This window comes from Adiantum capillus-veneris, chromosome 4, assembly GCF_014529385.1.
Source record: "Adiantum capillus-veneris isolate H3 chromosome 4, ASM1452938v2, whole genome shotgun sequence".
Classification (NCBI taxonomy): domain Eukaryota; kingdom Viridiplantae; phylum Streptophyta; class Polypodiopsida; order Polypodiales; family Pteridaceae; genus Adiantum; species Adiantum capillus-veneris.
Window position 1 is genome coordinate 171,888,448 of NC_140934.1, and position 14,535 is coordinate 171,902,982.

A 14,535-nucleotide genomic window follows, 5' to 3' on the forward strand; every position below is an offset into this window, starting at 1 on the left:
TGAAAGCCATTCATGTGGATGGAGGGTATTGACAAATGCCAAGCTCCTCTTGGACTTCATATACTGCAATGACAATCAGGATATAGAAGTATAGCATATTTCATATTTGCCAGCTGTATTTTTTCTCATTTTATTGTTCCTAAAACTTGCTTTCTATTGCCTTGTATATATCAACAGAGAGTGCTATGGTTGACAAGAGCAAGGATTATCAAGTATATGATTGAAGCAAATGGAGAACTGCAAGAGGTATTTGAAGATGATGATGTTGAAGAGAAGGGGAAAGCAAAGCTGGAAGATGAAGAAGAGAGTGGTGAGCAGGAAAAGGAAAGTGAAGAGATGGATGATAAGAGAAAGAGGAAGCAGTCTTCAAGCCGTCCAGTCAAGCCCACTTCAAAAAGAAAATCTCCCAGGACAAAAGAGCCCACTTCAAAAAGAAAATCTCCTGCAAAAGCACCAACCCCATTAAGGAAGTCCCCTAGGGACAGGAAAACTCCTGCCAAAAAACTATTCTAGCTTATTGTAGCCCACTTGTATCAAGCTTCTCAGTTCTCTATTGTATCCAATTGTCTATTCTATAGCCCACTTGTAACCAATTGGCCCTTGTATGGACCCTTGTATGTAAGTGCAAATATTTGAAATTGAATACTTATTTTAAGACTCTGTTACAAAATCAAATCATTGGATGTTTGAAAAAGTTGCATTTCAATAAAAAAATAAAGATCCTTTTAAATCATGTAATACAAAATAAGATCCTTGTAGGTCATGTGATACAAAATAAGATCCTCGCAGGGCATGTGTTACAAAATTGCCTTGAAGGATGTTTAAGGCACCAAATGTACAATGCCATCCAAGATGTCCTTGCACTGTAGCCTGTTTTCATTCCTTTTTGATACCTACAAAAACAGTCAAAGTTAAATAAAGAACCAATAAGAGAACAAGAGACTTTTAGGCATAATAGTTACCTTTCTACCATTTACTTGAAAGCAGAATGTTGTGGGCAGTTCAATTTCATCATTTTGCAGGTCCAATCTCAATTGTTGTAAGCTACACATGCCTCTTATCTTTACAATTGACAGATGCTCATTGTTTACCCATATATCAATGTCTTCTATTGGGCGGTCAATGAAGTCCTCCATGTCTTGATCAAGTGGAGTTAGCTGACCACCAACATAGTGCCATCTTCAGTAATAAAATGACATAATGAAGTTTTGTGTCCCTATCATGTATTTGCAAGCAATTGAGCCAGCTTGCACATAACAAGTGATTCCATTCACTGTTTTGGTGTTCCAACCCTCATCCACAAATTCAAGTACATTTGCTGAGTCTAAAGTCTTCACTGAAAACATTGTTCTAGATTTTCTGACTTCAGCATTAGAGAACAAGTCTATAGAAACTACAATGGACATGAATATAGAAATTCTACTCTGTCCATTTTGATCAGTCGTGTTGTAAGTGATAATGGCTTCAATGGAAGTTCTTGGTCGTTTTGATCGTGATGAAGATTCCATGGTGAAAAAAGAAATGAGCAGAGAAGTCTAGTCTGAGTTCAAGAGAAGAATAAGCAGAATGTGCAAAAAATGGTTCAAAACTGGAAAAGATCATGAGATATAATCCAAACGTTGTTTTATGATGGCAACGTGCAAAATGAAAACAATATAATATGAGAAGTACGTCTTTCTAAAAGCGACAGCTATTAAATGCCTTTGCACTTTTACTTGTTTACATTGCTATTTACCAGCTCAAAGTTGCGGTAAAGATAGACTATTTGCTTTTTTTGTGAGTTTTCAAAAATAGAGGTTCCGTAACGGAAGCTCTTCAACCATTGGTTGAGACCACTCTCTCTCTACACGCTAAAAGGCACAAAAATGACCTCAAAATTCCCCTAATGTGAAGCCAAATCCTGAGTGAGGAACGAGCCCTCACCTTTTATGTTGCTAACATTTTGCGAGAAGCTATCCACGTTTTGATGGTCGAGAACAAGTACCTACATAACCAAACAAACATGATTTTATTACCTCGTATACAACAAATTCTTGTCAAATTGCATAAACTTCATCTTAAATAACATCTGCAAACACAACAACAACCGCAACAACCTTTGACTTATATAGGTTGTGCTGTTTCCATGGAAGGTAAGAGCCAAGCAGCATTGAAGCCTATGATGTAGGCAATGTCAAGGAAAGGAGTCCTACTAATTTTGAAAGAATCTTTAAAGTGAGGACAACACATAGCAAACAATCAACGCAACATAATGCGACATCAAAGGAGGCCTCTCCCACTTTCAAGATCACAAGGCAGCAACTACAGAAGGATAAGGAAGAGCTAGTGAGCCTAGAGACGATGTGGAGAAGGGGGATGTTTGATACTAGGATACTTGAAGGGAATCTTCCCATTATGGTTGATGAGAGCCAAGGACAGTATGGGAGTGTTGCTATTGCTTTCTCCAAGATCTTGCAGACAAATGATGCCCTTAGTTCTCTGGGTGCCGATGGGGTTCGATTTCTTATTGCATGTATCATCGAGATATATGTTGCTCTTGCGGATTGCGAGGCATTGGAATTGTGGCTACATGAGCTACAAACTTTGCGAGTTCAGCATGCAAGTAAGGCTTATACAGGGGCTTTGACAACAGCTCGATATGACATAAATTCTATACATTCATTTGATGCTTCCTCATATTGTCCTCAACTTCCTCCTACCCAGCCATAGAAGTTGCCACCCCTGGTTGGGCTACACTCCACACTCACGCTCGGTTCCCGTGAATCATGCAAAGCGCCTACTCTTTGGCTGTCTAGTGCGCCCAGGGCCCGTGGCCTCCAAACCTGACTCAGCCCTCTTCAAGAAATCATACGTGTGGCAATTTGTGACACATGCACAATCGCTTCCTTTGATCCAAAAGCCCATGCACAAAGCAGTTGTTCCATGAAACATAAAACCCTATGTTGGTAAATATTGAATAGATCAGGTTCATGTGGTTGATACCCTTTTGAAGAGTTAGGGTTTACATCATCTTGATCCCTCCTGTAGTCTACTGCCCATGGAGCTTATGCCAACATCCACATGAATCCACTCATCCATTGCTGCCCGAAGAAGGGGAGAGAGAGAGAGAGAGAGAGAGAGAGAGAGAGAGAGAGGAATTGCCTCATCATGTAGGCCCCTGCACTGGTTGAGAGAGACAATATTGGCTGAGGTATGTCACCTATAAGCTCATGAGTGTGTGCTCGAGAAACGATTTCTGTTCAAGCCTCTTAAGCTAGACAGAGAGTTAAGGGAGGATGGAATAGCACCACTAATGTTGTTCAAATGCAAATTGAACTTGCACAGGGCAAGAAGTTGGCCGACTTCTACCCATTCGACAGAAACTCTATCGGTGTACGGTTGCAGCTCCCACACTGCAAACCCCTTCGGAATGTCATGACAGATCCTTCGATACGATACTGAGCTAGAGCTGCAAACACCCGGCCCCTGTGCCTGAATAGGGTGTCCAAACTTGTCTGTTCTGTGGGTCACTGGAAATCCTTTCCCACCGACTTGGCTCCACTCATCCAGCACCACATTGTAAGCGAGAAGAGCACCTTGCCTGTATGCGAAGTACAAGAAGTCGACACACGCCAGCTCCATTGCACCACCGACCTTAGCATTGCCAAGCTGGAGCAGGGCCTTCCTCTGTTCCAAGGCGCAGCGCCGGATTTGTAAAACTGAAGATCCCTAGGAAGATCACGCATAGCTATACGTCAAGGCGTTAGGAACACGCGGTAGCTGTGTTCATGAGCAGGCCATGCCTGCAAGTAGATGTTGCCCAAGCCAAAGTCTGTGTGAGCATATTTGAAAGCTTGTGTGTGGTTGAGGGGTGGAGGCAAAATGGTATGGGCGCCAGTGGATGGCAGGGTTGAGCACCAGCTGGTAATGAGCTGAGTGTTCATAATGACCGGAGACGATCATCTCCTGAGTGGCCGTCATCCAAGGCTCGAAACAATGCACGGTGATGAACAAACTCAAAGGGGCTGCATACGAAGCAAATGTCTAACGTGTTCTGCAAGCTGTTTTTCTCTCTATATGCAAGCTATTTTTCTCTCTTACGTGTTTTGCAAGCTATTTTTCTCTCTGTCATGTGTGGAGCTTAGGCCGCTTGCAAGCTACTCCATTTTCCTGCACAGCTTGTGAGACAAGGTGATCTTGATGCTATGCGGATCAGCTCCACAGTCCTTTAGCCTCAGCACAAGGGGCAATCGTGGAACAATGCCAGCGCTCCGCAGAACTCCGCAGGCTCTGTCAATGCTGACGTGGACCAAGACCTCCTTGGCAATGGCTTCTGAGAGTCCTCCTTCTCATCCGCTGAAAACAGCCCAAAGCTTCTAGGCCCTGCCCCTTACCGCTGCATATGGGAGTACTCGGCAAGCCTGCAAGGTTTTCTGCACAGCCTTTTCTACGAGCCGAGTACAAGCCTGCAAGATTATTTTTTTTCATTTAACAGGGACGAAAAGAGGTGTATAGGGAAGAGGGACTAGGAAACGTAGGGAGGTGTGTGTGTGTGTGTGTGTGAGAGAGAGAGAGAGAGAGAGAGAGAGAGAGAGAGAGAGAGAGTCTGCTGGTACTTGTGATTGCACAATCACTGCATGGTGCATGGGAGCTTTTCTAATGAGTGTAGGGGTCACAACAGTGGGTGTAGTAGTAGGAGGAGAGAAAGGTAGAATAAAGGGAAGCTGTGTTGCAGCAGGCTGATGTTATTCTGATGAGATGAGACGAGGAGGGGAGAGGGGGGGGGGGGGGGGGGGGTTGATTGGGTGAGGAAAGAGAGGAGAGGAGGGAGGTGGAGACGAGAGTAAGGACAAGGACTACTACCGAATGATTCTTTGGTGGTTCTTGGGATTTGAGATTTGCTTGCTTGCAAACAAAGAATTTACATGATTCAAAGGAGAGAGAGAGAGAGAGAGAGAGAGAGAGAGAGAGAGAGCCCAGGCACCTGAGCGGCTGAGCCCTCGGTAATAAGGCAGTTATTGTTAAGCTCACGAGGGTAGAATCTGTCCACAAGAATCTTCATCCACAGTAAAATTCCACAGTTTACACTGAGGCTACTCTCCTGTTTTCCTTATGCTCTCTCTCTCTCTCTCTCTCTCTCTCACACACACACACACACACACACACACACAAGTTGTTTCTTCCTTCTCCAAAACTATCTCCATTGACAATTTGAGAAGGTCAGGCGGCCGGGCTCTCTCTCACACACACACACACACAGTGTCCATTGACAATTTAATCAAGCACTCTCTTCTCTCTCTTACACACGAGTTGTTTTACAAAATCACACGCTCTGTGTGTGTATGTGTGTGCTCGCACACCATTGAATCTTCATCCGTGTTTTCACTCTACCTGGCAACAGTGAGACAGTGTCAAGTGAGCACTGAGCACAACTTCTTGTTCTTGACCATTGCACTCTCTCTCTATGTAGGTCTGAGATAATAACACATACACACAGCGACAAAAAAAAAAAATTGACCTTCTAATTTTCCAAAAACACCCTTCTAATTTTCCCTTTTTTTACCCCTCTCTCTCTCTCTCTCTCTCTCTCTCTCATCTTGACCCACTCTCTAGTATCTTCCCTAAGCAGTGCCCAGTGCCCATATTCCCACCATTGACATTGCGGTTCCGCTCTCTTAAGACTTCTTATCCACTTATTTTCTATGTCCAGGCTCTCTCCTCTCACTCCATTGCAACCTGCAACTAGCTCTCCCTCTCTCTCTCTCTCTCTCTCTCTCACACACACACACACACACACACACACACACATAACATCCTCCTTCTCTCTCTACATGTGAAAAGCATCGTGAGAGAAGCTCCTGCGCACGTTCATACATGGCACTGTTACTACATTGGGAGCTTCTACTTACTACTTAATGGGCTTGGCTGGCTGCACGTCCAAGGCGCACTATCAAGAATCTGATTAAGAGAGCTTAGGGAGTCCGAGATGTGGGTCTCTGCAGAAAGAGAGTGGGAGATGCGGTGCTCTGCATTGTCCGTCAACTAACGAGCTTTTATACTTAAGAGGCGACACAACGCATAAGCCATGCATGGCCCTATTGCAGTCATTGATGTATTTTCCGCTCACCATGTAGCCAAGTAGCTTAAACCCAGACACACACAGAGAGAGAGAGAGAGAGAGAGAGAGAGAGAGAGAGAGAGAGAGAGAGCCTATTCTATTGCTTATCAACGTACCTTGTTCGATGCTTGATAAAGCTGCTTTCCTCTCATGCCAAACGCAGAACAACAAATCTGGAAGGTGCACGTACTTGAAATCGAGCAGTGTTGCAGTTGAGCTTCGACTGTTGTGCGTTCTTGGAAGCCTCTTGTGCGCGTATGTTGCACGTGTCAATGCAAGGAACTTGCCGATACACCGTGTGCGAGCCACAAATGGCTCCAAGCACACAACAAGCCTAGATTAGTAAGCTCAAAGATGACGATGGTATGTCACTCACCGCTCTACGCTTGCTTCGTGGAGGATTCCTCACCGCGAAGAAGAGGGAGACGCCGCTACGCCGCGCTCAACCACCTCGTCGCCGTCGTGCCGCCGCAATGCTCGATTGCACTCTCTGTCTCTCTCTCTCTCTCTCACGCATACACACACACACACACACACACACACACACACACAAGGAGATGAAGAAGAAGAAGATAGAGATGGAGCAAGAGCACTCTTCAATTGCACAAATGAGAGAATGAGTGAATTTTAGGTTTAGTTGACATTTATATGAGCTCACCCCATTCACACTTGGGTGCCCATGCTTAGCCAACTAATCCCTTGAATGTTCCAGTTACAGTGCGCCTCTCATCGGCGATCACTCTTACCCTTTTCCTATTGGACCGACAAGCCCGGTACTTGACTGTACCAAGTAAATAATACAACCTCCGTCGTAGGTGATGTGGTGTTCGTGAGCCGTGACGGTTAACATGCCCCCCTTCCTGATGTAGATTCCGTCCTCGGAAGCTATTGAGTTGAAGCTCGTTTGTCGAGGTGGAAGAGCATTTGAGATGAATGTCCTTAGCCTTCTTCAGTCAATACTGCCAAACAACATTGGCACAATAATTGCATTCTCATAAGGAATTAAAAAGCATATGCAGTTGTAGGCAAACAATTTGATTGGTAACAGAATTTTAAACCATTTGTCAGCAATAAACATTAAATTGCAATATAATCAAACACATAAACAACTGTAAAGGTAAAAAATTAAACAAGTCTGGGGTCGCTAATTTAACGATCGAAAGGCACTAAAGATTGACTATTAATACCATGGGTAAGCATCTCAATTTTCTCTGGTCAATTAAGTTGTTTAATCACGAGAGCCAAGTATTTCATGTTCGAGGGCTGACTAGAGGTTATACCTAGAAGACCTTGTAGTTAAGCTACAATAAAAGGAATTTCTCATAAAATCATCGCCTAACTGATTACCTTTTTTTTTAGACCCCCCAAAAGTCTTTTCTCATTGATTTACTTTTGATGTGTGTGCTTATTTTGTATGCCTTGGGTTTTTTGCTTTTCAAGGAAAAGCGCCCACAGTGGGAACCTCTAGGGCTCTAGTACCATAGGCGATACATGTGAGTGAAGTAACAAATCAAGCTGAGGTTTCTCTTCCAGCTTAAGATTTTACATTGTGGAACTTTGATTTTATTTTTTAAATTTTTTTTCAACATTTTAATTTTGTCACTTTGGGGGGTCATATAACACCGTTACCCTACCCAGGCTCATCACACTAGTAAACTCCCTTTATAATACTTAAGCTAAAGGTCAATAGGGACTAAGACCACTAGAAAGCCCTAGTACATTTCACACAATGATTCTTAAATCGGATTAAGAACGTAAGTAACCATTGATAATTAGGAAGGCATTCCCCATGGTATTAAGAGAAGATCTCTAACGCCTAGCTTGGTCAAACTAGCGTAGTCGGACTGCTTGATTTTTAAACCTAGACAAGTGATTACGACAAAAAATTTCATTGAATTTAATGTTTGGTGCTAAACAAATGTGCTGAATATTATGATACCAATCACAATCAAAGCGGACAAACATAGATGCGAAAAAGATAAGGGGCAATGCTAATGGACAAGAAACACTTGTTTGTGTTGATGGTTGCGCTTGATTTGAAGAGTGAGTCGAGATAAGAATTCCATGAAGGTCCAAATCCTAACAACAGCAACACGCTCCTGTAAACACTAGAAAACACAAGGAATACCTCTAGGAGGCACATCAGTGGGAAAAGGTACCAACACTTATTGAACACAACAAAAAACATAAGGAACCCTAACCTAAATATTTGCACTCCCCCTAGAGAGTCAAGGGAAAAGATATTGTAGAGATTGGGGGGGAACCCTATGGCTAAACCCCTATCCTCTCATCGAGATAAACAAAGTCATCATCCATGAGACCATATGTGCCATCTGTGTAGTCATGTAAATCTTCTTCTTCATCATAGGTACCCATGTTTACTAAGAAGGTCACTAGACGCCTATAGTCATCGTTGGACGGATACGCCGTGACGGATGTCAGCATAGCGAGAACTCACCTAACATATAATATCAGCTAAGGACGAAGCTCGACCCGCAGGCGCGTGGAAGCAAGCAAAGGGTGTCAACCTCTACTCGACCGACTAATGACTACTTCTTACAGAGATATCAAATCTACATGCCATCGGTTCTATGAATGTGAGAGTCTCCTATGATGCTACCGCAAGCCAAAAGCCCATTAGACATTCTCAAAACGTTACGAAACTTGAGGGATATCCTATCAACACCAATAGGCCACTCTCCCTTGAAGGGGATCGGGGAGCACCACAGACGGAGAGTGAGAGAGAGAGAAGGAGACACACACACGATGTGGGTGGGGAGACTCAAAAGAGTGGCAGCTCCCCCTATACAGTATACTCACTATAAGTATAGGGTAACAGTGGGCGGGCGCCCATGACCTAGGCGACCGGTCAAGGCACATAGGCCTTAACCCCAACAACCTCCCACTTAAAGGCCAATGTGCCTTTAAGCAAGATCTACTAGTGTACAACTAATAGAAGGTGAGAGATTCTCTCAACCTATGCCCACTGAATCTCGATGAGCTAGTGCATCCGGCTCTACTGATAGACAAACATCCCGCTGCGGAAGCCACACAGAGCTAGCTCCAAGCTCTGCAAAGAGTCTACAAGAGCTCATGCACTCCTGCAAGTATCGGTCCAATACCTGCAAACCTCCCCTATGCTCTATGCCAATATCAGTCATCGAACAACTAATCAACCCTTCTGCAAATGCTCCCACTGCACCTGCGATATCCGGTCTCAAGATCAGCATCTCATACATGAGACCACCGAATGCCGATGCAATGCTAGCGGGCCTTGCTAGCTCTACGGAGCATGCATCAACATATATATCCCTAGAAATAGGCATCTCTGACTGACAAGGCGTGTCAGCCACATGCATCTCCTGACTGTCCACAAAAGACGCATCAACCTGTCGTGCAACCTCAGAGCAAATCAGCTGCTCTAGGTGTCTGTTGGAAGACATATCCTGCACAACTATATCCCCATGCTCACTGTCGAGCATAGAAAGGAATGACTGCATAATCGCTGATATCTCATCCTCCTCTGCAATCATCCACTGTAAACATGACCACTCAATCTGTTGTGACTCACTAGAGCTCTCATGCTCTAACTCCTTATGCATAGACTCTTGCACAACGTCCTCCTGTCGTGACTAACTAGAGCAAGACCGCTCTACCTGTCTATCCTGCATAGAAGTATCTCGCACAACTGACTCTCTGCTTTGCTCAGTCACTAGCAAAGGATGCATGTCTGACTCTGTCACCTCTCTGTGTGACTGCTCAAGTCGTGCCCCAACTGTGTGCACAACGAGCTCACTACTCTGCACTCCATGCAAAGCATCCTGCAACCCACAAGCAAAAGAGACTCACCTGCTCTCTCGCTCTCTACCTGGTTGCGTGATCACAAAGACAGCACCGTCTCTCGCGTGATCCACATGCAATGGGTAACCTGTACCACTCCTGGCACCTCTCGCAATCACTAGCGAACCCAAATGCATCACAAAATCTCGCTCTCGTAGCGAAATCTGACATCCACAATCTCTAAGCTGACCAATCGAGATCAAACTCACTGTCAAATCTGGTACATAGTGCACATGTCGTAACAAGTAAGATGCACCACTCGGTAATGACAGTCTCACATCTCCTGCACCTACTATCGCATGCACCGATCCATCGGTCAAACATACACTACCAAGCATCCCGCTAGAATAGCTACAAAACCATGCACGATGCGGCGTGACATGAAACATAGCATCTGCGTCTAGCAACCACTGCAAAGGGAGTGCACTATCCACATGTATAGCATCTCGTGCATAGCTCGAGGTAAAAGTGATATCCCCGTCACTAGTATACTCCGACACTACATGTGCCTCAACTGTCAAAGCAACTGAGTCCATGGCATCACTACATACATCTCTGATACTGCCATGTCTCCTACGATGTCGCATACGACGAAAACAACGCCGTCTAACGTGTCCAGAATGACCACAATACCAACATGTCACCTGTCGGCGTGCTCGTGAATGTACATGTCTCACACGAGTCCGTGATGGCTCAAATCTATCATACATATCATGTAATCTGTGCCAAAGTGCTCTCAAAGTAGTCTCATAAATAACAAGAGCATATACAGATTTCGCAAGGTGCAAAGAGAGTGTAGATAGTGCCATCTCCTCTAGCTCCTGCCACTGATCGTCAGACAAGCATGAAGGTCTACCTGCATCACCACTCAATGGTCCATGCAACCCTCGCTGTGTCAATGCATCAAGCATACACTCTCTCCATGCCACAAAGTCTGACCCATCAAACACGCGCATCTGTGAGGGGTCACAATCTGATCGATCACCTGTCTCTGCCATGAGCACAAGTAGTAAGCTAGATAGCAAAACCACCTCACCAACAACACCTGGAAACTGTCTACAAATATGGCCAGAAACACAATGTAAAACCTGTGAGACACACTCCAAAATAGAGCTCCCGCAATGTCAATACAAGCCTCGCATGCTCTAGTATCACACTGAAATCTGTGAGCTAATCACCAAGCCCACACTGTGCGGTATCGATGCATACATACGCACAAATCTCCCACCTGCAGAGAACACCGCACGCAAATGCTGAGTGCAACCCGCAATCTCTACCTAGATCGTATAAATGATACGCATAAAACTCCTGGGTAAATTTCGCCAGAGTTTCGACGCACAATGGCTATCAACACAAAATAACCATTGTCCTGCAAGCTCAATACAATGAGCAATCAATGCGCATCAAACTACACTCAACATACATGCATAAGCTCTGCAAAACTATGGCAAACAATGCTCAAGATCACAAGACTCTCCCACCTGAGAGCAAACCACTGTCTCAAGCAAAGAAAGATACACAACTCCTCACTCTTGCGAGAGTGGATACAAAAAACACAAAACTGTGTCCAAACTGACAAAACCTGTCAAAGTGAGAGTAAACACTCGATCACAAACTATGGCGAGAATCTGGGAAAAATCCGACAGAATTTCCCTTGAAAACTGAGCAAAAAACTCAAGTACAATCTCTACCATAAACCATAACACTACTCAATGCCAATGAGTAGAAATGCCAAAATGGCTCCACATTTTCACATACAATGGCAATCCGCACTCAATGTACATCAACGGAGTGACTGCGCATAAGCAAGCGCAAAAAGATTTGCAATTCGGAAACTTATTCAATGCGAAAACAATGCTCTCAAGAGAGCTCACCGGCACTTGAAAGTGCTCGTCAAAATGCATGTATAATGGGCATCAACCATGTGCCATAACCATATGCAAACCATCCGCAAAGACCATGAATCCAAGCAAAAAATCACTGCCAAAGTATCCTGTGAAAACCAGTGAAAGAAGCTCCACCTGTGTGCTCCAAAAAACTACGTCTCTCAAGAGACCGCCTCGATGGTGTGTAAACGCCTCCATACTTCGTTGCCCAAGTCTACCAAAAAACCCTCAAACCACAAGCTTAACACAAGTTGCAATTGCATCTTTAGCTCATAATTTATGCACTCAACATCAAGCATCTCCCGTGCTTCCAAAAGTGCATCAAACTCGCACACAATGCGACAACAGAAAATCTGGAATTTCTGTATACAGTCAGTCTGAGCTGAATATCAGCAAAACAGTGAGGAATTTGCAAAAAGTTTCTTCTACAAAGTTGTAGACCACGTTGAAATGGATGGGTCTAGCAAACAGAATTCTCAGATTTGCATTCTACAAGGAGAAAAACGAATCTGAAAACAGTGTTGTTGCGCACACAGTTTTAGGGCAACACCTTCACTTACACACAATCTTCCACACTCCTTTCTGAGCTTCCACAAGAGCATACATCACTCTAAACTGAGCTCACAAGCTCCCATTGCATTCTCACAAAGCTTCCAAGCTTTCTTAATCTCTCTACCATCGAGAGCGAGCGAGCTATCGCCTCGAAGATCTCAAAGCCGTCGTGCTCTCCGCGGTCACCATAGCTCTGATACCAATTGAAGGGGATCGGGGAGCACCACGGACGGAGAGTGAGAGAGAGAGAAGGAGACACACACACGATGTGGGTGGGGAGACTCAAAAGAGTGGCAGCTCCCCCTATACAGTATACTCACTATAAGTATAGGGTAACAGTGGGCGGGCGTCCATGACCTGGGCGACCGGTCAAGGCACATAGGCCTTAACCCCAACATCCCTAAGGTCCATGACCAAAAAAATCCTACCCAATACCCTCCGTGCAGAAAATGCGTGGGATGTCTGGCCGGTTTTTATAGGTCGACGTTTTCGGAAACTAAAGTGCCTAATGTGTAGCTCTACTCGCCCTAAAGTTGCCCCTGATTTTTGGCCGTGAAAATTTTGGTTTCCGGCGAGTGATTTTCTTTCACGCACGATGGCTTCTCCTCATAATGGGGGCCTTACAAATGTGCGCTTTTACCACAGAAAATTACAAGGGTAAATCAGGCTCCATACTTAACAGTGTTGGCTCACTATCGTCAGAATCTTGGCTTCTTTTGCTCTCGAACCTTGAACTACGAGCTTCATCTTCATCACCTTGTGGATGCTTTGACTTGTCATCACTGAGGTTCTTTAAGGGATTTTGAATCAGCTGATTCAATTGATCTTTTTTGAAAGCTTGATTCTCTATGATAATGTCGTTTTGACACCCTTGACTTCAAGCAACTGTGTCTTGAGCCTATCTTTTGTGCTCTGCGACAAGATCTGCTTCTTTTTCGAAGATCTTGTTGGGGATTCTTGCTTCCGTTCCCTTGTTGTCATTGTCCGAACTTTGCTTTTGGCTTGTTGCTTCTTCTTTTCCATGTAGAGCTTTGTTGGGCAGTCCTTCACTAAATGACCAATGGCACATTGGTCGCAATCACTACAACAAAAGATGGTGTTATCGACGCATATATCGACACTGCCCATCGCTATGAGCGTCGCTATACACGTCACTGTGAAACCAGTCGCTATTAGCGACGCTGATAGCGACGCATATAGCAACGACCATAGCAGAATTTTTTTTTCTTGGGCAGAGGGCAGGTAGCCTGGCCTGTGCCCAGTTAAAAGATGGACACAGCCACAGCCAGACTTCCTGCCCTCTGCCCAAGAAAGTGAGCAGCACCAAAATATCAACCTGAAGGAGTACGAGCGGAAGTGTGACGCGAGAGAGAGTGCGAGAAGAAGAGCACGACGATATGGTGAACTCGCTCTACTGTAATGTGTAGAGCATAGTGAGTTCTTATTATGTTTTTACAAAAGAATATGTGTACATACCTGGCGGCCCGCCCACTTACCTGGCGACCACATTGGGCTTTATACCCCAACAACCTCCCACTTAAAGTCCAATGTGGTACTTTAAATGTGAGAGAAGCTACTATACAAGCTAATATACAAGAGATGTAGAGAAGTGATGTACTACCCTACACCTAACTGCTTGCAAAAATGCGTAAAGCTCTCTGAGGGAAGTTCTTTTGTAAGTAGATCAGCAGGATTTTCTGTGGTGTGAACTTTGACAAGCTGAAGTTGCTTATCCTCGAGCATTTCCCTGATGAAATGATACTTCACATCCACATGCTTTGTCTTTGAGTGATAAACTGGATTGCGAGCCAATTGTATAGCACTTTGACTATCACAATATAACACAGGCATCTCTTCTTTGATTCCCAAATCTATTACTAGTCGATTAACCCAAATTGATTCTTTGCATGCCTCTGATGCTGCAACATATTCAGCCTCTGTAGTAGACGGAGTAACACAATCTTGTAATCTAGAACGCCATGATACTGCTCCACCAGCCAATGTAAAGACATACCCTGACGTAGACCTTCGGTTGTCTAAGTCACCTGCATAATCTGAGTCTGTAAAACCCTTGACACTTAGCTCCTGACTCCCATAGCATATACGCATACTCTTTGTAGCTTTCAGGTATCTCAATATTCCTTTCACTGCCTCCCAATG

At 44.4% G+C, this 14,535-nt stretch overlaps 2 protein-coding genes and 1 long non-coding RNA gene across 3 annotated transcripts; 1 reads left to right on the forward strand and 2 right to left on the reverse strand.

Moving 5' to 3' along the window:
* Positions 1–764: 764 nt before the first annotated feature.
* On the reverse strand, positions 765–1,327 carry LOC147460360 (uncharacterized). The gene is made up of 2 exons (XR_015187752.1): positions 963–1,327; positions 765–893 (listed from the first exon to the last, which is right to left on the reverse strand). It is a non-coding gene; the product is annotated as an uncharacterized LOC147460360 (long non-coding RNA).
* A 231-nt stretch (positions 1,328–1,558) lies between these two features.
* Positions 1,559–2,717, forward strand: LOC147460361 (uncharacterized). Its single transcript, XM_086510006.1, has one exon. The coding sequence runs from the start codon at positions 2,341–2,343 to the stop codon at positions 2,707–2,709; it is 369 nt and encodes a 122-aa protein (XP_086366132.1). The 5' UTR covers positions 1,559–2,340; the 3' UTR covers positions 2,710–2,717.
* Positions 2,718–3,199: 482 nt separating this feature from the next.
* Positions 3,200–4,706, reverse strand: LOC147460362 (uncharacterized). The gene has a single exon (XM_086510005.1). It carries the CDS (start codon positions 3,619–3,621, stop codon positions 3,208–3,210), a length of 414 nt encoding a protein of 137 aa, XP_086366131.1. The 5' UTR covers positions 3,622–4,706; the 3' UTR covers positions 3,200–3,207.
* Positions 4,707–14,535: the final 9,829 nt, after the last annotated feature.

Coding starts and splice junctions, on each gene's coding strand:
- LOC147460361 (XM_086510006.1), top strand. CDS start 2,341: ATGTGGAGAAGGGGGATGTTTGATACTAGGATACTTGAAGGGAATCTT.
- LOC147460362 (XM_086510005.1), bottom strand. CDS start 3,621: ATGGAGCTGGCGTGTGTCGACTTCTTGTACTTCGCATACAGGCAAGGT.